Source organism: Narcine bancroftii, chromosome 1 (assembly GCF_036971445.1).
Source record: "Narcine bancroftii isolate sNarBan1 chromosome 1, sNarBan1.hap1, whole genome shotgun sequence".
In the NCBI taxonomy this organism is placed as follows: Eukaryota; Metazoa; Chordata; class Chondrichthyes; order Torpediniformes; family Narcinidae; genus Narcine; species Narcine bancroftii.
In genome coordinates, this window is record NC_091469.1 from 399,608,472 (window position 1) to 399,634,271 (window position 25,800).

Consider the following 25,800-nt stretch of genomic DNA (forward strand, 5'->3'; position numbering starts at 1 on the left):
CAGCCGTATTTCCTGATAAATCCTGAAGTTTCCTCCTCAAACTATTTATGTCTGTAGCTCCAGGTTTCAGCTTTTGGTAAAGGAATTATCTAGTTCACATGGTTACTATATTTCAAAAGCACTTTATTCATTATAAAGCACTTGGGACTTCTTCAAAGACATTAGGACAAGTTTTCATTTACTTATTTTGTTCTGCAGGATTTGGTTATCTCTAAAAACAGAAATATCAAGGATAAACAAGTAACATTCTTCCCACAAACTTGGCATTATTCGTTGAACTAAGTGCCAAAAACTATTTCTAGTTCATGAATGTGAAACTGAAAATTAGAAATAAAAATAATGAGGACACAGACATAGGGTTTCATCATCTGAAAGGTGAAAATGTCTTTTTATTTCATTGAGGGACTTCTTCAACTTTCTTCAGTTTTTCATGGACTTTGTTATTTTCATCACTTTTGCTGTGATTTTACATCTGTAATTTAGAGGAAGACCAAAATGGTCCTGTGATAGTTCTCAGTCAAGAGGAAGATCAAAATGCTTACATAAGTATTACTCATCAATCAGATGGGACTGAGACAGTTACACGTGCTGTTGCAGTGGAAGTGTAAGCCTTTAGGAATTTTCAGCATTCTTCACCTCTGTTCATGTGCATGGAAGCAGCTCTGTTTCCTAAAGCCAGTCAGAAGACCATTGTGAACCCTTACAAGGTGGTGGGACCAGATAACATACCTGGACTGCACAGACCAATTGACAGAGGTCTTCACAGACTTCACCTCACTGTAGCAGTCCATCATTCCTGTAGGTTTCAAAACAGCCACCATCATCCTGGTACCCAAGAAGGCAACAATAACAGGCATCAATGCCTACCTGTGGCACTGACCTCCATCATTATGAAATGCTTCAAGCGTCTGGTGATGGAAAGCATCAAAGCACACCTCTCAGACACACTGGACCCATTTCAATTTGCCTATAGAAGAACCTGTTCCACAGACAATGCTATAGCTTTGACCCTTTTACTCTGACCTGACCCACCTGGAGTACAATGCCTCATATGCCAGGCTGCTTCTCATTGACTTCATCTGTTTAATGCGATTTTCCCCAGAGGCTGGTAGAGAAGCTCTCCTCGCTGCAACTCAACACATCCTTCTCTGTAACCAGATCCTGGACGGCCTAAGAAAAAAGATCACAGTTTATCCAGGTCGGTAGCAGAACTCTAAGGACTTTCATGCTGAGTATCTCAGGGCTATGTGCTTAGGCCTCTCTTGTTCACGTTACTGACTAACAACTGCAACAATGTCATTAAGTTTGAAGATGACGATGAGTTGCACTATGGAGAAGTGGAAAATCTTTTGAAATTGTATGAGATTAATAACTTGAGTCTCAATGTGGACAAGGCAAAGGAGATGATTGTGGACTTCAGGAGGACTATATTACACATCAAAAATTCTGTAGTTGAGAGTGAAGGGCACCAAGTTTCTTGAAATTCACTTAATTAGTGACGTATCGTTGACATGCAACATCTCCTCACTTATCAGGAAGGCGCAACAGTGAGGAAGTGGGAAGCCTGAAGTGGGCTTCTGACTAGCTTCTCTTTATGAGAAGCCTGAAGTGGGCAAAGCTAATGGCCAACGTTTATGTCATCCTTCTATAGGAGCTCTGTTGAGAACGTCCTGACCAGCTGCATCACAGTGTGGCACAGATGCTGTAGAGAAATGGATTGGATGTTAATTCACAGGACCATAAAAGTGGCATAGAGCATCAATGGAGTTTCCCTCTCCCCCATTGACATGATTTACTGAAACTTTCAGCTTCTCCCATCGGGAAAGATGTAGAAGTATCAGAACCAGCACCACCAGGTTGAGGAACAATTTCTTCCCACAGGAAGATCAAAGGAATTGCTCACATTAACCATCTGAGACTCTCATATTAATGAAACAATATTTATTTATTTTATGATCAATATCCAACTTAATGCCATGTAATCAAAACAAAGTTCCCGTTAGTTTGACGTAAGGCAGATTCACCTTCAGCAGAACTTGCCTGAAACACCTCTTAGTCTGAGAAAGAGAAGCAAAAGAGAGTTACCTCCATAGTCATTAAATCTCCGTGGATTCACCTCTAGTGCTTTTGCAGCACCCTCAGCCACACAGAGTCCAGTCCAAACCATCAGCAGCCCAAGCTCCAGATCCTTCAGCACCCTTGACACCCTCTTGAATCCAAGTTCCAATATCTGGTGCCCCTTTGCCAGTCTCCATCAGTCTTCAGCCCAGTGTGAATCCCTTGACTGCAGTCCCAGCAGCTTATGTGGGTTCCTCGCTTTTGTGTGTTTCTTCAATTGCAGAATACCTCTCTGGACCACTGCTGTGATCACCATCCTGTAGGTCTTCTTCTCTACTTATCCTTCTCAAACAAGGTTTTGCCCCCATTTTCTGGTGCCCTGCGCTGCCCCTCAGCTCCTGCAGAGTCTGAAACCCCTCTTAGTTGCTGCTGATCATGATCATGGGTCCTGCCTTCTTGGGCAGACCTCTCTCAGCTTCATTTATAGCCCATTTAAAGCCTGTATGGAGCTGACAGCAGTCAGACTGGACAGATGGACCTCACGGGAACACTGTGTCTCTGCTCCTCACTCCCTGCTCTCCAGGGGTCTGCACCAGCGGCAGTACTGTTGTTAGAGTTCCGGCAGTGCCACCATCTTGGCAGATGAAATACTTGTCTGACATAGGCATTGTTTCTCTGCATTATGCATTATGTCTGGTTGTATGTCTGCATGTTTTGCACCGAAGACTGAGAACACTGTTTCATCAGGCTGTACTTGTATAATCAGATGACAATAAACTTGATCAGAAAATAGAAGCAGGAATGCTTCATTTAGCCCTCAATTCTGCTCCCACCTTCTTATTCAGACATCTGCCTATGTTGTTTTCCTTATATCTGTTGAAGGACCCAGGCTTGAAACATCAGTTACCCTTGACTCCCTATGGATGCTGCATGACCTGCTGAGTTTATCCGGCACATTTCTGCATTGCACTCCTCCCAAGTATCAGCAGACATAGTAGTAGAGGTGGATACATTTACGGCATTCAAAATACATTTGAATTGATATATGGATAGGAAAGTTCAGAGGGACGAGCTCAGAGGGGCATCACGGTCAGCGTGGATGAGTTGGATCAAATGCCTGTATTTGTCCTGTAGGGTCATGACATGAGGACTGTGGTTTTCACAATCTATATTCAATTGCAAAGACATTACCTAGAGCAAGATGATGTGAGTACTAGCCTCCATGTATCTAAATTCAAAGTATTACAGATGCTGAAGATCAGAAACAGCCCGCACTCACCAGATGTTGCAAATCAACGTTTTAAGTTAATAACCATCTCAATGAAAGCATTCCCCACAGATATTGGGGGCTTCTAGTATTTTCTGTTTTATTATTCAGGCATGCTTTGCTTTCTCTTCTTTCCCACCACCCTCACCCAGCCCTCCCCACCCATTCTCATCTACCCTCCTCTTTGATTGCATTCCCTTCCACATGTATTTCCCCCTCTGGAATCTTCCAGTCTCATCGCAGCCCTGACTCCATCATCCTCTTTAAACCACCATTGTCACCTCCTGTTATCAGATTCCAACACTGGCATCCAATCCATCTCCTATCAATCATCAGCTTCCATTTGACTCCTTTTGTTTTTTTTTGCCTCTTTCTCCCTTTGGTTTGACATCTGCCAATCTACTGTCTGTCATGCTTAATCTCCCCCGGATTCACCTATCCTGCAAAAACACTGTCCCACCCCTCATGTTCCAACCACTTTACTCTAGCCTCTCTTCTCCACTTCCCCGACGTAATGAAATATTTTGGCCTGAAAGGCCAACCATGCTTTTTTTTCCCACTGCTGCTGCTCGATCCACTGACTTTTGCCAGCAGATTGTGCTTAGTCTGAGATTCCAGTGTTTGAGGTCTATTTTTGGAAAAAATAACTGTTTATCCTCCTTGGGTTGAGAAAGTTAATGTGAAATCTAACAGAAAATATGAAACCATTTAATTGGGTAAGGATAAGAAAAGATGTCACAAATGCCTACACATGAACAACCATTGATACTATTATTAAATTCAAAAGTCCAAAGTACGTACATGTTCTTTCTTATGAATGGTATAATTAGTTTCCTCTCCCTCTCCAGGAGTTGCTCTTTGTTGTCAGTCATGTAGGTTTGATGCCATTCATCAACTATGATCCAAATATAGTCACCACATCATGTGATTTTTGTCTTCTTATGAATTAAAGAGGGAATTGACTTATTCACATTTATAAAGACATTGGCTGGGATCAGCCTGTATTCATTTTGCAAGTGGATTGATAACAAACCCTCTTTCCTTTCTCTCATCATGTTCCTGCCTCCCCAAACTCATTTTATCTCTCTTTATACCACCATTGTCACCTCCTCATCAGGTTCCACCACTTTGTTTTCTAATCATCCTGTATAAATGATCTTTCTGCATCTGATTCCTTTGTTTCGATCTTTCTGCACCCGATTACTTTGTTTCTCTTGCCTCTCTCCCTTTACCTGTCATCTGCCAATCATCTAGTTCGATCTGTCACCTTTCACACTACCAGGTTCACCAATCCCACACTGGTCCCTGTCCTACACAACCTACCTTGTCCTCTTTGCACTAGCTATCTCACTGCATTCCCAATCTCAACAAAGGGCTCTAGCCCAAAACATTGATCATTCTTTTTCTCCCACTGAAGCTGCTAAACCCATTGAGTTTCTCAAGCAGATTGTCCTTAGCTCAAGTAAGTTTCAACATCTACACTCTCCTGTGTATCTCCTGCTTCTGCAATGTGACTGAATGGAGATAGGATTAATGTTATACTTCATAAAGAAAGCCTTTCTGTAAACACCAAGCAAAGTTTAAAGTCTTACCTAAACAAATGTTGACAAATTTTGAGGAGTAATTCTGTTTGAGCAGCTTTGTTATTCTATTATGCAGAATATGCCAGAGAGCCCTCTTTTTTCCAATCTATGGAAGTTAATAAGATTCACTTCTCTGCAGGTTTGTGTGTTGTCTGACTATGGAAGAAAATTTTAATAGCGGCCAATGGTATAAATTTAACCAGTCCAAGTTGGACTGACACTTACAAGGATCTGTTGTTCTGCTTCAAGTATCCTGGATACTTTGAAGGTCCTGCAGCATGCTGCCCAGAGCATTTGTCCTTGATCACTGTATTTGAAAACTTCTAGTGACATTTAGAAGCTCTTTCTTTTGTCATTACTTAGAATAGAAATCACAATGTTCAACAGCTTCTAGAAATAGATTGATGACAGATCTGTAAAAGATTGAGTCTGTCCTGCTGTATCATGCATTTCTATTAATTCTGTTCAATCAGCCCTTGTATCTATCTGATACATCATAATAGGACTGGACTAGTTCAATTTTGTAGCTGTATTTCATGTGATCAAAAGTTAATTAATGCCATTTAAACTGATTGAAGATATAAGACACTTTCACCATATGAATTTTCGTAGTAGGGTGAAATGGATTTTGAGTCAGTTATTGCACTTTAGTATTATTGAATGATATGAATGACAGTACATCTAATTATATAGTCCTGATCACCTTCCATAATTGATTTGTCAAGTGCTTTGAGTCATGCACGAATTAGCACAGAATATAAAGCGTAGACCATTGAAATAGGAATTTCAGAGTGAAGAGAGAGAATTTGTGGTGTATGAATAAAGTACTGTAACAAGTTTCATCATGAATAGTTCCAGTTTAAATCAGCAGAATGAATTAGTAGCCAGGTAACTCTCCCAGATGAAAAAATTCCATTATACAAATTCAAAATAACCTCCATTCTGTTTCAAGATTATGAAGCTACACATATAGTATCTCTTTATATTAATGTTTCAATATGTAAATATTTCAAATGTTGAAAATTTGTAGCATTCAAGGGCTACTCTTTATCTCCCTTTGAGCACTCAGTTAATGGACAGCTTATTATTCATTCTGCTCAAATAAAAGGCCATAAAACTATAAATCCTGCTTCTGCAATCAACTCAACATTACAGTTTCAGAATCAGAACTTTTTTTTTTCAACCTTGCAGCCTCGAATCAAATCTAACAAGACATGGTTTTGATGCTTGTATTTTGGAGTGTAAGTATCAGTTGCTGGTTCATGAATCATGACTTGATTCAATCCAAAAAGGTGCTCATATGAAGGGAGCTAAGAGAAGGTTATTCATCCAATTACACTAGTTCTTGGCAAATCTCCTCATAATTAATCACAGCAGTCATTCACACAAAAACTTATGAAGTTGTCTACTGAGCCTCACACATAAATCTTGTCTGGACTGTTTGATGGTAAAAACCCAGTTTTTCTGTTTATGTATTATGCTATAATATATTTTAGTTGTAATTTCACTATTTTTAAACTTCTGATCCTAGATGAACATGAAAAATCTCAATGTATATTCTGGTTTGTATATACTGGTGTATTAGAGCCAAGTAACACTGCTCTTGAATTTAATACATCATGGGGGACAGGAATGATTCTGGCACCCTCAACAGCATATGCATTCATTGGGGTTATTTGGAGACAAAAAAGAAACATTTCAAATAAAATGAGAGAGGAATGTTAAGCAGATGAAGTGAGCAATGGTCATAGAGCATAGAAGCAGGCCTTTTGGCCCCCTCAAATCTCCACCTACTTTAATACTGGTTTTATTCTCCCTACATTCCAATCAACTCTCTGCATATTTGACCACTGATGTGGAAATTACAGTGGTCGATTAATTTACCAAACACATCTTTATGGTCAATTCAGAAACTGGAAAGCCCAGAGGAATCCCACACTATCACAGGGAGGACATGTAAATTCTTCAAAGGGAGCTGAGGCAACAGTTCTATCAGACCTGATCCAAAATGTTGACTATTTCTCTCCATGGATGCTACCTGACCCATTGAATCCCTCTAACTCCTTGATCTGCTTAAGATTCCAGCATTTGGAGTTCTTTTGTTTTTCTTGTTCTACCAACTGCATCACCCCAGAGGGAGAGTCAAAATCCTAAATTGGAAGAATTGCTTAGTAAGTTATTCAAAAGGCCAAGCAGGTACATTTGTATAGAATTCAAAGCATCGGGAATAATTTTTGCCACATAATTGTGTGCTTCCAAATAATCTAGTCACTGGAAGAGGAATCTCGGGTGGAGCAAAACCAATTTGAGATTTACAATGAAGATCGTGGAGTTCATTTGCCAATAGTCAGAGTCCCAGTTCTGCCAGCAAGGTCAAGGACGACAACAGAAGGGGACTGTCAAATCAATTGATGTCTTTAAAGTGAGACCAACAAAGAGGGAAGTTAAGAAAGTAATTCTAGATTTTAATTGTGATAAATGAGAATTTCTAGGGAGATAGGTGTAATGAACAACATTACGATTTATATTTGATATTAATGTCAGAATGGGGTTAATTTTTTTATTTTCATGTGGATATTAGTGACCTGGCTACATTACTATAATTATTTTTGCCATTGTTGTGTGCGGTCAGTTATGCTTTTCCATTTGTGGATGACAGAAATAAAAGCCGGGAAACAGCACGTATATAATGTGCTGTGCCATTCACTGATAACTCTGGAAACTATCATAATTGAAACAAAAAGAGACTTGGGCCAAGCCAGCCAAAGGCACTGCAGAAGGATTCAAGGAAGACTGTATTCAACACTGAAATTAATGGAAAAAAAAAAGCCAAACATAAATATGAAAAAAGTGTCAGAATATTTTCTTTGAATTACATATTTCACTGTCCATTAGGAATTAAACAGAGTTTATTAAGCTATTACATTTTTTCTTCAAAAAGCAAAAAATAAAACAAAATTGCAATACAAGAACTGTCAAACTACTCAAAGGCTTAGCTGAGGAAAATCAAACGACATTGTGATGTACATTAATTTGAATGCTACTTTGTGGCCATATAAAACCAAACATACATGATAAATACAAAATTACAAAAATTTAGAAAATTTTTCAGAAACAGCAGAAAAAATACTGTCCATCATATACAGATGTCCCTCAATATTGTCTTTTTTTTTGCTACATTGGATTTCCAGCTGGCCATCTTCAGGCAGTTGCAGTGTCTGCTTTAGCTCCAGTGCTCCTCAGTACAATACCTGGTTCACCTGGCACAAAACTGGAGATGCAGGAATGGTAAGGTGTTGCGTAACACAAGGAGAAACTTCCAAGATCAATGATCTAACATCTTAAAGTTAGTTCTGTGTTAATGTCCTAAATTATTGCAATAATAATTGTGCTTCTTGACAGAAAATAGGATTAAGTCTGCAAAAACTTCTTACGCTTTTGCTGTCAGGCTGCTTTTAACATTTGCATTATTTGGTGCAGGAACTTGTACTTTGGGAAACTTGAAGAAGAATTGTATTTCACAGAAATGTTCTCGACATGTAAATGTTAACAAGTTAGTGAGGGTGGCCATTCTTGTGAGTGTAGACATTGCAGTTTAGGCAGATATTTGCTACAGTTGTTTTTTTTTTGCAATGAAACATTAATTTAGTTGGAGGATGATAAACTGAGTCTCCACATATATATGTGATAGGTGGTAAAATTTCAATAGCTTGTTTGAATCAACTTAATAGGTCTGTTAAAAACTATATATTAAAGATGTAATATTGTCATCTATCTTGTTAAAATCCAAGAATCCTCTTGCATTGAACCTTTGAATCTTTCTGTTGTAAGTCACTAGATTACCATGCCCATATGCTCTTTGACATGGGGTGTTATCACTTCCAAATTATCATTGTACTTTCACCCAGTGTCCATGCAATCTCTAAGTTAAAAAAGCATGTGGGCATGCAAAACTAGTGCAACGGCACTGAGAACTAACATCAAAGCTGGTGGGTTCACATTTGCTATGCTCTTTTTTCCATGCACAGAATAACAGATGGAAATCTAACATTCTTTTCACTATTTGTTATTTATTTTCCACCTGAAGTATTGAAGGTCAATGCTAGTCATCGATTGAGGGCATTAAACTCCCAGATAAACTATTGCATTCATTGCATGCAAAATAAGGTCCTTGATACCAATGCCAATATTTAATACTATACTCAGATATGCAGCTTTATTGTACAATACATTAAAGCATGGGTCTAAAATTGAATTCACATTGTTGGCAAACACTGCCGTAATCTTGCTGGAGCTAAGTTGAAGAAGATCCCCGTAAATACTAAGGAAAAATAAGGAAACAAGTCCAAATCTGAGCTCTCTCAGACCTTGTTCCCTGTGAACCAGGCATGATTGCACTTGATGACAATTACCAAGAGTACAATTCAACAGATGAGCTGGAAAGAGCAAGACAAAAGATTTGCCATTTTACCAATATCCTGAAGTTACAATGTGGAAACTTAGAACGAGGTTGAAGATTGCCCCTTTGATATTGATTCCATATACAAGAAGAGTGGTGGCAAAGTGGTCTGTCAATTACAACATTTAATTAGTGCCATTTCACTTCATGGTGCATTTTGTTGGTTCTTACAATAATTTATAACTGCTCGATGGTTCAGTGAGATTATCATTTTACTTATTTTGATTATGGAGCTCCCCTTGCAGGGAGGTGGAGGATGACTAAAAGGGTATGTGTTTCTCTTCAGATATTGCATCTATCTTTAGCACTGCATATTACCAAGTAATGTAATTATGTGCACAAAACCTTCTTCTGGCTAAATTACCCAAAAGTAATTTTCAAAAGAGAACTGGATATTTGACAGAAAAGGAAAAACAGGCAGGGACATGGGCAAAGAACATGAGAGTGTGATTAAATGTATAATTCTTTCAAAGAGATCTTTTGAATAACACTTTCTGTGCAGTACAGTTCTATTGAAAGGATTAGTAAATTAAGAGATGTTAACGAGTGTTGCTGTCAAAATGTGCTTTCTAAACTTGTATTTTGCATGGATCTGTTCAAAATGAGCATTTCAGACTACCTTTCAAAATATGGTCAGAGAAGTAGGGTTTCCATCCTCAATTAATCCATCTTTTTATTTTTCCTAATGCTGATGATCTTCCAAAGTCAAGGTACAAATTACATTTTGTTGGAGCACAAAATTGGAAGTGATAAGAATTTTAGGGTTTCACAGCCAAGCAGAACTGAACTATGAAGTCCATACTCGTCCATGATCTTTGTGCCCTGACCTAGAAGTGGAGATTAAAATACATTTACAAAGTAAAATGGTGAACTGAGATAAGAACAAAACTGAAACATATAAATTACATTATTCACAATCCATAGTTTTATTAGCTCCATGTGCACTTATTTTATCATCATGGAGAAGTTTTTAAGTTTTGTCTGTATTCTGTGATTTCTTACCCAAGAATAATCCTCAAATACAAAGATGATAATGTTCCAACCCTAGATTGAGTGGCTTGAATGAAAGGAAATTTTATGTATCTTTGTTAAAGATTTTGGAAAAATTAGCCCACCTTGTGTTTTCAAATTACAGTAATTGTATGAGAGGAAATAAAGTTTACACAAATTTCCTTGCTTTAACTTCTATGGATTACCAATGAATAAATCTGATATGAAAAAAAATTCAACAAAATTAACAAACTATGCTCATACTCATTTTTTTTTAAATTGTGCAGAACAGTCAACTGCACAATTGTGCACACATTTCTTCTCAAAGTCAGATTAGTTCTGATACACATTTAAGCTTGAAACAGAATCTTAATCGGAGCTTTGCTTTCATGTTACTCTGGTCGAAGTGACAAAGAGTTCATGTTTTGTCAAATTTGGAATACTTGATCTTCCTTCACATACAGTTCTTCCATCTGAACACAGCCTCAATATGACTTTTTGTCATGGCACTTAAGTTGTTTTAGAGAAATATTTTAAGCAGAGAGGGGGGAGAAAAAAAAACATCCAGTCACATCCATTTGCATTAATCTGGATTTGATGAAAGGCCATCCACTTTTGGTGAAATATTGTGCTTAACAGGGTTACTAATAAAAGCATTGAAATTATGCTGAATGATATTAGAATAGGAATGTTTAATTTGTTCACATTCACATCCAATGTGCAGATGGTAAACATTTAATATCAATGACCTGATGCCACTTTTTTGGGAAACAAATATGGATATCCCAATACTAATATTGCTCAGTGTAATTCCAAAGCTCGTGCATCTTGGTAACATGCTTTAAAAATAGTTAAACTATTAAAAAAAATCTCTAGTTCTTGAGCTTCATAACATGGTACTTCAATTGCCTGGATTTTAAAACTGAAGTGAGAGCAAATAAAATGTTGCCACTGACAGGCCACATTAGATAGTGTTTTCACTGATCTAGATATCTTTATGCTTTAAAAAAAATCCTTTAGCAAGTTGGAGGTGGGTAATCTTTTACCAATTTATAAAGCATACAGTTGCTCATGGTATAACTACAGCATAAGCTACATCGTAAGCAGTAAATGTTTTAATTGACTATTTGTCCTGAAATGCTACCTGTACAGCAATGCTTCAAATTGCTTTAATAGACCCTGCGCTTAAAAGAATTTACAGAAAAGGAGACTGTAGCAGAAGCTTCAGCATATTCTAGTATTCATATATTTTAACAAATATGACACAGCAGTAAAATGTTTGACTGTATATTAATGTGTACCCTGACAAAAAGTACTATGTATCTACTTAGATATAGATTTTTAAAGAGTGCCAGCTGTGTTAACACAGCAATATTAGATATGCAGTTTTTTTTACTGATATCAGCAGATTTCTTTTCAGTTTGACTTGGTAAGTTTTTATCTGAAATGAAACCAAAATTCATAAGAGAGCATCAATCAAATCACTTAAACGTCTGCAATTTCCAATCTTCCCATTTCCCCCCTCCCCCTCTTTTCCACCAAAACAAAATGTAAGCTAAAACAAAAACCACTGTCCTCCCCATCCAACCCTGAAAATAAAACAAATCGAGCTCTAATGAGTCTTTTCATAAAGTGCACTGTCCCTGGTAGTGGACCATAGGGTTAATGCGAAAGAAAGTGTGGACCCATTGCTTAATGTCAGAGATGCTGAAGAGATTAAATAAATCCAGACTGGGTCATGGTCTACAGAGGAAAACAACAGAAAAAAAGAAACATGAAGTGACTGCCTCAACAAGGTTGCATCAGTACACATAGGCTTCATTGTACGGATGGGGGTTGCAGCAGCCACTATCTTGTATGTATGTCATGTTTTCATCAAAATGGGAAAGAGGGACAGTGTCCTCTTCATTAATGTGACGCTCCATGTCAGTTTTCAGCACGGGCCTCTGGTTGTCGGGGAAAGCCATCGAGAAAAGCGCTTCAGGGTCACACACAAATTTGTAGACGTATCTTTCTCCAGCAACCTAAAAAAAATAAGAAACATTTTCTCATGAAGATTAGATCTTCAAGACGCATGGAAAACATCATTAGAATGAAATAACCAAAGATCAGTAATACCTGAATGCAACAGCACAAATTTAAAAAAAATTAAAAGTTTGTTCTGTAATCTTATAAATCATAGTTTTACAGCACCAAAATGGGCACATCAGCCCAACTTGGCCATGATAATTAAGTTATCTACCCAAGTTAGTCCCATTTACCGATGTTCGCTCCATATCCTTCTAAAACTTTCCTATCCATGTAGATGTCTAAGTATCTTTTAAATGTTACAACTGTACCCTCCTCTGTCACTTCCTCTGGCAGCTTGTTCCATGTACCCTTCACCCTCTGTGTGGAAAAAGGTGTTCTTCAGATCCATTTTAAATCTTACACTTCTCACTTTAGACCTATGCACTCTTGTTTCAGACTCCCCTACCCTGGGAAAATGATCATGAGTGTTGACCTTACCTACAGTATGTCCATTATTATTTTATAAATTTTGTAAGATCCATCCCTCAGCCTCCAAGACACCAGGAGGAAGTCCCAGCTTATCCAGGTTCTCCTTATAATTCAAGCCTGCCAGTCTCAGTAATATTCTTGTGAATCTCTTCCATACGCTTTCCAACTTAATGAAATATTTCCTGCAAGTGGGTGACCAGGCTGCCCACAATACTCCATGTGTGGGCTCATCAATGTTATAGGAACTTCTCTCTGCAGCAACATCAAGATGGAGCAGCTGCATTTTTCTCATTAGCTCCGTAACAATTTGGAATCTCCCTTAATTGTATCAAAGAATCAAATAAGGTCTTATCCTCGACATGTATTAGAAGCTCAAGTGCGAAATGTTGGTTTGTATTTTTACTGTTTGACCTGCTGATTTTCTCCAGCAATGTGTTTTTTATCTATGCTGCCTCCAAGGACACAGGAACAGATTGTGTATTTGTTGTAATGCAGGGACTTTGCTGTTCTTTCATCTCTACGGCATTCAGCTCAAGAGTGAGCTTTTGTCTCTGGCCATAAAGATCTTCTGAAATAATCCTGACCTGTCCAAATACATGTTGGGCACAAAACCTCTGGAGGTAAAGTCTAAATAGGAAATTGATAGCCAGTGTTGCCCAGATAAGCCTTGAGTTTGGAGGAAGCAAGTACATTGGGAAAATGTACACGTGTCTATGCCAACTATGATGCCAATTTAAACTAATCCCATCTGCCTGCACATGGTCTCTATCTCTCCACACTGCTTGTTCATGTGCCTGTCCAAATGCATTTTAAACACTGCCATTGTATCTGCTTCCAACACCTGTCCTGCCAGCACATTGCAGCACCTACACACTTTAAAAAAAAAAATCCTCCCTAATTCTCCTTGAAACTCTCCCTTCCATCTAACCTTACAGCTATTCTCTCTAGTATTTAAGATTTCCACACTGGGTTTAAAAAATTCTAACTACCTTATCAATGTCTCACTTAATTTTATACACATCTCTCAAGTCGCACTTCAGTTTTCAATGCTCCAGAGAAATGATTCAAAGTCTGTTCAAATTCTCCTTTTAGCTAATACTCTAATTCATGCAACCTCCAGGTGAACCTCTTCTGCAACCTTTCTGAGGCCTTCACAGCCTTCCAGTAATGCAGTGAACAGAACTGCACATAATGCTTCAAATGTGGCCCAACTGTAGTTTTATACACCTTCAACATGACTTGCCAACTGTTACACTGTGTAGTCCAAGTGATACCGTATTGCCTCTTCATCCTCCTGTCTGCCTGTATTGCCCTTAAGTGAGCTTTTGAAGCTCCCCAAGATCCTTCCATATTTAATGCTCCTAAGGATCCTGCCATTTGTGTTTCCTTCTTGCATTTGGCATCCTAAAGTGGGAGATAAACACTTGTTTATCTACCATTTCTCCACCCATATTTCCAACTGATCTGGGTCAAGCTGTATCCTTTGAGAAGTTTTCTCACTATCTATATAACCACAAACAAGAGGTCCCAGCACTTATCTCTGCAAAACACATTGGTAATTGACCTCCAGGTAGAATAGCACCCCTCATGCACTACCATCTATTGCCAAGCCAATTTTGAATCAAATTTAACAACACTCTTAGGATCCCATGTGCCTTAATATTCTGGATCAGCCTGCTATGTGGGACCTTGTTATATGTTCTAATAAAGTCTATATCTATGGACTTTGAAGTCCACAGGATCCACTGCCCGAACCTTGTCAATAATTTTGGTACTTTCTCAAAAAAATTCAATCAACTTTTAAGACATGACCTGCCCCATATAAAGCCACGTGGTGCATCCTTTAATATGTCAATATTTTTCCGGATGAGAGCAGACACTATTCATAAGAATTTTCTTTGATAATTTCACTACAATTGATTTAAAGGTCATTATTTTAAAACTTGCTAAATTATCCAATTGCCCATCTTCAACAAAAGAACATCATCAGCTCCTAACCTGTCCTCTGAGATGTCACCTTTGGCTGAAGAGGACATACTTGCACTGATACATATGACCAATGAATTCTCGCTAATCTCATTTCAATGTTATGGCCCCAGCAATTCTTTTGCTTGTCTCTCTCAACAACCTGGTTATGGAGTAAAATGGCGATCCTGGAGCTTAATCATTTTTTTTAATAAGACCCAACAGCTCCTCCTTTTTATTTAAATTTTTAAAAATTTTTCACACTATGAACCATACAGACCAAAATACACACAAACATTTCCCTCTTGAATACACACAGTGTCATTTTCTCCCCTTTCCCCCCTCCCCCTCCCCCTCCCTTCCCTCCCTCCTTCTTGAAGTCGATGTGCTTGAGAATATTAGCAAAGCCCTCTCTGAGCTTGTCTCATCCCTGTCCTTCCTGGTGAATAATGGTACAATATTCTCATTCAGTAACTCACCCACTTGCTTTGACTCCTGTCATAAATTCCCTCCTTTGTTCTTGATTGGTTCTACTCTCTTCCTAAATACATTTCCATTTTTAACATGCATAAAATGCCTTTCCTTAATTCTACTCAGCAAGAACCTCCTAAACTCTCTCTCAACCCTTGACTATGTAATCAAATATTACTCCAAATCTATCTTTAAATTTGATGTTACCACAGTGATATATCAAATAATAATGAGATGAGATGCAGGAAGGAAATTGAGAGGCTAGAGGCATAGTGTCAAGAAAACAACTCTATCAACATCAGTAAGACAAAGAAGCTGATCACAGACTTCATGAGTTAGTGGAGGGGGAGGTGGGGGGGGGGGGGAGTTGTGGTGGGGAGAGAAGAGTTTGGGGAGTGATAGAACAGTCTCCTGTCCACATCAGTAGAGATGAAGTGAAAGCAGTAGACAGCTTCAAATTCAGGGGAGCAAATACTTATAGTGACCTGATCTGGACTAACTATATCAATGCAACAGTCAGGAAAGATTAACAAGGAGACTCACCAGGCCTGGATGGATTCAGTTAAGGGTCCTGTCTGATTTCAGCTTCCTAAACATTACACATGTTTCCCTTTAACTTTTTAACTAAATTTGCAATATCTCTCATCATCCAAGATTCCTAGACCTTGTCATCCTTGATATTGGTGCTGAGCATGACCTTCAAATGATTTCCACATGTCAGATGTAGCCTTCCCTAATATCAGCTGCTCTCAATGCATTCTCCTTAGCTGCTGCCTAATAACTTTGTAATTAGCCTTTCCCCATTTTAACACTTTCCTGTGAGGTCCACAAAATATAACTGAGAACTTGTGAAGTTATGACAACGGTTCCCAAAATGCTCTTTCACTGAAGACCACAGAATGAATTGAATCCATATTTTTCAAATAAAATTGAGGGAGATTCATTTTGTATTTATTCTAAATCAGCAAAATATTTATTCATTTGCTTTTGACTGCAGTTGCAAATAAAACTGTGTTCTCTTTCTCAGTAGTGATATCCTACTTATAAATCAAAACAAATTAAGTCATAATGAAGCTATTCATTGAAAAAAGAATCAATACCTCACTTACTGATTTCTAAGGGGTCTCATTCTGCTTTGCAGAAGGATAAGCACATAATTTTTTAGTCAATACTTCAGACCCATTTTTAGAAATAGCAAACTTAATTGTTAATCAATCTGCTAGAAATAAACTAGCTTTATCTTGGTAACTGGAACATCTTGCAGATTTGAAATTCAAAACAAAACCAGAACTAATCAACTAGGTCAAGCAACCTTGGTGGGGAGAGAAATAAAGTTGTCATTTCAGTTCAAGGACCCTTCATCAGAACTGGAAATGTAAAAGAGGAAATGTGTTTACTTTGCCAAGCGGGGATGGATTAAAACAAAAATTGGATGCAGGCTAGTTATTTAGATAACAATTTAAAAAAAAAAACAGCTATGGAAACAGAAACAAAAAAAATACTATAGAGAGAATTCCTTACTCAACACTGTTCCAAAAAAGAACTGTTCCTGAAATTGTTAAATTCAACACTGAGGATTCAGGCTCATTATAATATATGTACTCCTAAACTTACTTATTAAGCTGAATGCAAAAATGTATTTTCTAACTAGTTAAAAGAATCATTATCAAACATGCTTGTAGCAGCTCTATTGGTCACTTCTGTCAAATGCAAGTATTGCTTTTGTGTTATTAGTTCAGGCAATATGTCATATTATTAGAAGAGCATTGTCAAAGAGTTTGAGAGTCATTGAGTTGTTCAGCACAGAAACAGGCTCTTTGGCCCATCATGTCAATGCTGACCTTTTGTCCACCTGCACCAACGCAATTTGCATGCATCAGTGCTGTATCCTTCTGTACTTTATCTATTCAAGAGCCTGTCTAAAAGCATCCTAAACATAGTGATTTTATCTACCTCCACCACCTCCTTGGCCAGCGAGTTACAGATATTAATCATTCACTGTGTGAAATAAATATCCCTTCCAATCCCATTTAAAATGTATTTTTCTCACCTTAAACCTATGCCCTCTTGCTTTTGGTGCATGTTTACTCAAGAACTACATTTTACTTGATAACTTTTCAATCGAAATTTCCCTTCAAGTTTTCAATGACAATGGGATTACAAAAAATGTTTACAGTCAAGATTATTGAACAAAACTTGTACTTCTGCAAAGGGATCACTTTTGACATTCCATTATCTCAAAGCACACTCAAATTTAACTATTAATAGAATGTACAGCATCTAGATATGTAACCCACAATTTATGGGAGATTTTTATTAATCTATGTTACTGATATAATAATTTATCAACTCGGAACCACAATAGGAACATGACAAATGTTAAACTGTAAAACAGAGAAGCATTTTCTTTTCATACACAGCAAACGTATTTAATCTGCTAGTGTCATGATTGGCTAATATGGCAACAACTCCTTTTTTTCCACAGAGCTGTCCTGATTGCTCACATTTAAAGTGTTTGCCTATTTTAGTTAAACATACACTGCTGAGGAGAAGCATTACACCATTTGAAACAAACTTTGGGTTTTAAATTCAGTGAATGGGAGCAGGGTAATTGAATGAAAGGACATCACAGATGAAGCTTATCCCATTTTCATCTGTCTTCTAATACAGGCCATCATTTGATATCGAACTAGTTCCACTTTTACAGATATCCATAAGTCGAGAAATACTACAAAACCGTTGATATGGTAACCACACCTCATGAATGGGATCAAAATCACATCAAAGATACAAGCTTTGGTGGCATTCTCCTACATCACCTGTTCAAACTTTGGACGTTCTGTTCTCTGTGACCCAGCTACTGATTATCATGGTGAAAAGAATGATGAATATGACGAAGAAGTAATTTGACAATGAGATTACCAGCTACATTTTCACTGAGGATCATACCGGAAGGTTTAGGCTTTGTTGGATTGAAAATAATTTGGATTCTGGGATTTGTTTTCCCAGTTTAACCAGTGCTACTCTAGACTTATTTGGATAGTGTCTGACTCATGTTTGAAACAATTACCAGAAAGATGACTCGCGCTTCATGCTTACTTTTTGCATGATGCCTTTCTCGTAGTAGTAACGCAATGAACGGCTCAGCTTGTCGTAGTTCATAGCAGGACGGTTCTTCTGGATTCCCCAACGCCGCGCCACCTAGGGTGTAAAGTGCACACATTTCAATAGCTGTGAAGTAATATTTCACACCAATGACCTTGTCTAATGACGTTCAAAATTCAAATCTCATTTAACTCAAGGATCCAGCTCAACATTTCTGATATCCTAACTTCAAGACCACCAAAGATCTGTCTGCACTACTGACACAGCATCGGTTTCTAAATTATATTTATCATTTTTTGACTTTTTAAATATTATTTCTCTTTTTTATATATTATGATACTTGTTCTTAATGTTTTATGTACCTGGAATGCTGCAGCAAGTAAGACTTTCATTGAATTTGTACAATGTACTTATGTATAGGACAATAAACCATTCACTTCTTGATAAATATATGGGATACTTGTTATGGAATTGGATGCTCGGCTGAATTGATGAAAGAAAACATTGCACCAATCCTTATTTCTTCAAAAAGAAGAAGGGTTATGCAAATACAGATATCTCGAAAATTGGTGTCAGTGCCATTTCAAAACTGGCTAGGGAAGGAGGGAACAACCTTTCCACAGGCTAGTCTGGGCATGTTTCTTCGTCTGCTTAGTATAGTCTCAGATCGAAGTAACATACCAACAATCCGTTTATATATAAAAATATAAGCAAACACTGCTTCAAAGGTACTTTCACTGGGTTAAAAACCAGAGAAAACAGGATTGCTTTGACCAACAAGGCAATGAGAGGACATCCACGTAAAATAATCTGCCATACTACACACACAAATTCAAAATACTAATGTAGAAAGCACTGCTTTTATTTCCTTTTACTTTATACTAACTTCCATATAATTATTCCAAAGTTGTGAATATAGCATGCGAGAAAATATGTCATTTATGAGAACAAAGATATTACTTATACTAAAAATGAAGCAAGAGAAGGAATGGAAACACTTTCACAAATCAAACATTATTTAAAAAAAAAAATTCCTGCTCTATTTTACCAACAAAACTTACAGGAGTGCATTGTTTAGTCGAACATTATGTTACTTTATTGAAGATTCTACATTAATTTATTGCAAAGTTCCTCTTCCATCACAACTAAAAGTCAACTTTAAATTTTATTGCTCATATTTGTACCCTTCAAATGCTTTTCCCATTCTCAATCTGCCTCAATGGTGTCTCTTTTTTTTTTCACACCATAAACCACATTAACCATGATACATACTTTTTCCTTTTCAAATATATACAGTGCCATTTTCTCCCCCCCCCCCTCCCTCCTCCCATCCCACCCTCCCTACCTCCCCCCATTTAAAGTACAAAATGAGCTATCTCCAACATTCACGTTAATAAAACCTTTTATATAGACTGGTTGAGGTAATATTGAACCAGGGCAGGACTTACTCTGTTAATGATAAGAGTTCTAAAAAAATGTTTTAGAGCAGAAGGACCTCGGGGTACATATACATAGCTCTTTAAAGATGGCATCACAGGTAGACAAAGTAGTGAAACGAGCAGTTGGGATGCTGGTCTTCATCAGTCGGGGCACTGAATACAAGTGTTGGGATGTCACATTGAAGTTATACAAGACGTTGGTGAGGCACACTTGGAATATTGTGTGCAGTTTTGGTTGCCCAGCTACAGGAAGGATATTATAAAAGTTGGAGAGGGTACAAAAGAGGTTTACATAGTTGAAAAATTAGGCCTGTTTTTTCTTGTGGGAGGTTGGAAGTTGAGAGAAGATCTCATTGTGGCTTATAAAATCATGAGGGGCATTGAGAAGGTGAATAGTGACAGGCTTTCCTGGAGAAGAATTATCTAAGATGAAAGGTCAAGGAGGGAGGGAAGGGAGGGGGGAAAAAGGAGAGAAAATGACACTGTGTATATTCAAGAGGGAAATGTTTGTGTGTATTTTGGTCAGTATGGTTCATAGTGTGAAAAAATTTTTAAAAATTAAAAAAGGTCACATATATAAGGAGAGGGATGTGGGATTTAGAAGGAATTTCAAGTCAAATTTATTGTTTACTGAGAAAACAGTATTCTCCGGTTCTCGGTGCAAAACACACAGACACACAATCAGATGTAATGCACATAGAGACAAACAATACACATGAAGGACAAGGATTCAAATATATGCATAAATAATTAAATATTGTTTCATCTAAATGAGAGTCTTGCATGGTTAATGTGAGTGGTTCCTTTGATCATTCAGTATTCTTACTGCCTGATGATATAGTTCTTCAATTAGAGTCTAGTGGGCACGTTGAACGAGCTGCCAGACAATGTGGTTGAGGCAGGTCCGTTGGTATCCTTTGAGAAACATTTGGATAACTGCATGGACGTGAGGGGAATGGAGGGGTTAAGGCCTAGTTTGGGCAAGTTGGAGTAAAGCAAGAGGACAGGTTAGTTTGGCACGGAAAAGCTGGGTCCATGGGCCAGTTTCCCTGCTGGAAGATCCTATGGCTCGATAGGCTCTTTCATACTTACATCCTACGAAATTGTCTGTTTAGTGACCTGGGATAGGAATGGGGGTTTGGTTTTTCACATTTGACCACTCCTAACTGGGACACTAAATGCTTTCACACTTGCAAGAAGCCATCCCCGAGGTTAGGAATGTTCTATCTTCTACTGGTGATGTCATGATGCATTGAGTGATGTTGGACTTGCCCTAAATCCTGATCAATGTATTATGATCTTATATTTGAATAAAATTAATAATTCCTAATTACAACATAATTAAATTTTATGTACAGCACAGTATGAGCCCTTCAGCACCTGTTGTTGTTTGTCGACCTATATAAACCTTTATAAGGAACCGTGGGAAAGTGCTAGCAATAAATAGCGTGGGAAAGTTGGTAGTGCTTTAGGGCACAATTTGTATAGCGTAGAAAAGTTAGTAGCACTATCACGTACAATTTATAAATACCATGGAGCAAAAGTGATGGCAGTCCTACCATTCCAGAATTCCATGCAGTGAGAAAAGGCTGTATGTCCTGCTGCATGCATGGAGCATTCATAGAGGGGCTTCGTTGCCACACGGCATTCTGGAAAGTCAGGTCCGCCATTGATTTTTCCCCCACCGTCTTTATAAATTGTCCACTACTGTGCTACCAATTTCACCACGCTGTTTTAAAATTGTCCATTATTGCTATTTTTTGCTATTTATTTCCTCTCTCTCTCTCTTTCTCTCTCTCCACCCCTCTCCACACACTGCAACTTTCCCATGGCAAAGTTTATACCTTCATTTTAATCTTTTCTTCCTTCATGTTCCTGCACTCTTGCAAAAAACTTGGGTTATTTCAATCCCACAATGTAATTACCAGCTTCATATTTGCTTGAATGCAACGCCAGCGTCTGCAGACGCCAAAGTTTGTACTAGGGGTCAAGGCCGTCAATCCCTGGCATGAAATGACATCATCTCACACCGGTGTTGAGCAGATTTTGCTGTCACACTTTCCACTTTAAAGGCCGAATGGTGGTTAATTCCTGGGATCACTTGCAAGTGTGAAAGGGGCTTAAGACTGATGAAATCAGAACGTTTTAAATGGAATCAACTGAATTACACCGATAAACAAACCATTAATTGATTTAGCTTTGGCACTTTTCAATTTTGTGACTGCCTCATTAGCTTTGGCTAATGGCTCAGTATCTCAATTCAAAATTTATAAATGAAAAAAAAATCACCATTGTTAATGTGCCTATTCTTAAACCTACATTTTCAGAACAGTTCTCTTCGCATTCAATTACATTTCTAAAGTAATGCGGAGAATGCTTGTGCTACCTACTCAAGGTGAGCCAGTCCTCCTTGTTCTCTTGCTCACTCTAGTAGGCCATTATATTAGAAATCTCCATATTCATGTGCCCTCCATTGCAGGCAAAATCTTCGCTAGGATTCTCCTAAATAGAATAATACCTAGTGTCGCCGAAAATGTCCTCCCAGAATCACAGTGCGGCTTTCGCGCAAACAGAGGAACTACTGAAATGGTCTTTGCCCTCAGACAGCTCCAGGAAAAGTGCAGAGAACAAAACAAAGGACTCTACATCACCTTTGTTGACCTCACCAAAGCCTTCGACACCGTGAGCAGGAAAGGGCTTTGGCAAATACTAGAGCGCCTCGGATGCCCCCCAAAGTTCCTCAATATGGTTATCCAACTGCACGAAAACCAACAAGGTCGGGTCAGATACAGCAATGAGCTCTCTGAACCCTTCTCCATTAACAATGGCATGAAGCAAGGCTGCGTTCTCGCACCAACCCTCTTTTCAATCTTCTTCAGCATGATGCTGAAACAAGCCACGAAAGACCTCAACAATGAAGACGCTGTTTACATCCGGTACCACATGGATGGCAGTCTCTTCAATCTGAGGCGCCTGCAAGCTCACACCAAGACACAAGAGAAACTTGTCCGTGAACTACTCTTTGCAGACAATGCCGCTTTAGTTGCCCATTCAGAGCTAGCTCTTCAGCGCTTAACATCCTGTTTTGCGGAAATTGCCAAAATGTTTGGCCTGGAAGTCAGCGTGAAGAAAACTGAGGTCCTCCATCAGCCAGCTCCCCACCATGACTACCAGCCCCCCCACATCTCCATCGGGCACACAAAACTCAAAACGGTCAACCAGTTTACCTATCTCGGCTGCACTATTTCATCGGATGCAAGGATCGACAACGAGATAGACAACAGACTCGCCAAGGCAAATAGCGCCTTTGGAAGATTACACAAAAGAGTCTGGAAAAACAACCAACTGAAAAACCTCACAAAGATTAGCGTATACAGAGCCGTTGTCATACCCACACTCCTGTTCGGCTCCGAATCATGGGTCCTCTACCGGCATCACCTACAGCTCCTAGAACGCTTCCACCAGCGTTGTCTCCATCCTCCACATTCATTGGAGCGACTTCATCCCTAACATCGAAGTACTCGAGATGGCAGAGGCCGACAGCATCGAATCCACGCTGCTGAAGATCCAACTGCGCTGGGTAGGACACGTCTCCAGAATGGAGGACCATCGCCTTCCCAAGATCGTGTTATATGGCAAGCTCTCCACTGGCTACCATGACAGAGGTGCACCAAAGAAGAGGTACAAGAACTGCCTCAAGAAATCTCTTGGTGCCTGCCACATTGACCACCGCCAGTGGGCTGATATCGCCTCAAACCATGCAACTTAGCGCCTCACAGTTCGGCGGGCAGCAACCTCCTTTGAAGAAGACCGCAGAGCCCACCTCACTGTCAAAAGACAAAGGAGGAAAAACCCAACACCCAACCCCAACCAACCAATTTTCCCTTGCAGCCGCTGCAACCGTGTCTGCCTGTCCCGCATCGGACTTGTCAGCCACAAACGAGCCTGCAGCTGACGTGGACATTTACCCCTCTATAAATCTTTGTCCGCGAAGCCAAGCCAAAAGAAAAGATTCATGTGCCCTAAAATCCTTTCATTCTGATGAAGACAATTGAAGTCGCAATTAGAATGATGTATAATGGACTAGTGATGAGTCAATGACTATTTTACACCATATCCCTCTAACTTTAATCATATTGTATTTTCTTATGATGTATGAGACAGCCACTCGTCCCAGTCTATATTTGCTCCCAAAGCATTCCCATCATCTCATTATTTCTCGGTGACCTATTTTCTCTCACATGCTGAATATTGCAGTGTCCACAATTTAGCACTGCACCTAACCGAAAACAAAAACTCATATTTGCTCAGTGTTACTGCTTTTTACACGTACTTCAGTGAGTTTCAGTTAACTGCTGCATTCACTGAACTTATTAATTAATGTTTCACAGGCTGTACTTCACAAATGTGCACAAGGAGTGTGAAAAACAAAACCATGCTGGATGAGCATATTTATGAAACCTCTTCTGAAGCTTTTTTTTTGTGCTTCATCACTGGAGTTTTCTCTATTGTAATTCCACGAGTGCAATAGTTTGATAACTATTTTACAACTCAGAAACATTTACAATCCCTTCAATAAATCCATGCTATGCTGCAAGCACAGCTATGAGTTTCAGATGTGGACGTAAGTGGAAATCAAAATTCACACTACAGAAGCAACTTCCAATGACCACTTCACCAGAGAAAACCCAATCACCTTTTCATAACCTTCAACAGCAGAATTATTGACACAGCCTGTCATTGATCAGGAAATCACCATTCTCCTGTAGTTTAACCGCACCAGGAATATCATACTAATAATTAATGTTGTGAGGGGCTTAGCTCCTGATCGCACAGTGGAGACTCAGCACTCCTCATCGGGGTCCTACTGCCCAGGGGTGAAGCCAACAGCTTTTACTGGCTTTAAACAGCCTGTAAAAGGGGGTGATTGTGTTTCTGTTTCTCATTCTGTAACCACGGAGGTCTGTGATCAAGTTGGTGGTACCAATGCTTGGCAATGGATCCCATGAGCCATGGACTCTGGGGGAATCAGTGGACCAGTGCAGGGCTCGGAGGGGAACAGAAACAGGAGATCACCAGCTGAGAAGAAGATGCCCAGGAGTAGACCCTACAGGAAAGGTGAACAAAGCTGAGGACCAGCAGCTGAAGGACACACACAGGCTATGGGCTGCTGACAACTTGTGTTCGAAAGACCTACACAAGCTGTGGGCTGCTGGCGACTTGGAATTGAAGGACCCACACAGGCTCACTCATGGGAATCTAGTATCAGGACAGAGACTTGTGAAGGCACCAATGACAAGAAGGGGTCCCATAGGGCCTCGGGTGCTGACAGCTTCCTGATTGTAGTAGAGACAGGAAAAACCTGATGAATTTTGTGTATTACAGTAAGGACCCTGTTATCTGGAACCAGCAACCAGCAAAAAAAATGCCGTAAAATAAATAGTTAAACAATATGGAAGTCTAAAATTGTTGCAGCTCGTTGTTAGTTCGCCAATCATGCAACATGCGATCTCAAGCAAATGTAAAATTCACTTATCCGGCATCTACCTATCCCCATAGGTGCTGTTCACCAAAGGTTTTACTATATTACATTATGACAATGAAGGAATCTTTAAAAGCCAGTCCCTCCAGGACCAGCACACCCTGGTCTGAGTCAGCACCTATCAGCAGATAATGCCAAGCCTGTCATCAAGGTTTTCTTACATTTCCCAGCCCTGTGAGAGGTGAAAGAGCAGAAAAAAACTCATGGCTTCATTATCCACTAATTCACACCACCTTGACGAAGTTGAGTATGGATAAGCCTGTGCTGTAACTGTATTGTAAGAATACTGTAGGATCACCAGTACCACCAGCAGTGCCTAAACCACCCATTCTGGGCAGCAAGGGAAGTACAATCAATGTGGCCTTGGCTGGATCGAATACGGTCTTGAAAGCAAATTTTAAAATATGTTTTGGAGAGTAAAG

At 39.0% G+C, this 25,800-nt stretch overlaps 1 protein-coding gene across 4 annotated transcripts in view; it reads right to left on the reverse strand.

The window, feature by feature from the left end:
* Positions 1-7,799: 7,799 nt before the first annotated feature.
* etv1 (ETS variant transcription factor 1) overlaps positions 7,800-25,800 on the reverse strand; it is a 133,241-nt gene continuing 115,240 nt past the window's right edge. For all 4 annotated transcript variants that reach the window (XM_069913750.1, XM_069913749.1, XM_069913751.1 and 1 more), the window contains 2 exons: positions 18,392-18,493; positions 7,800-12,381 (listed from right to left, as the gene is read on the reverse strand). In XM_069913750.1, coding sequence (XP_069769851.1) covers positions 12,160-12,381; positions 18,392-18,493 — 324 coding nt within the window. In that variant the 3' untranslated portion in view covers positions 7,800-12,159. The remainder of the gene's footprint in view (positions 12,382-18,391; positions 18,494-25,800) is intronic.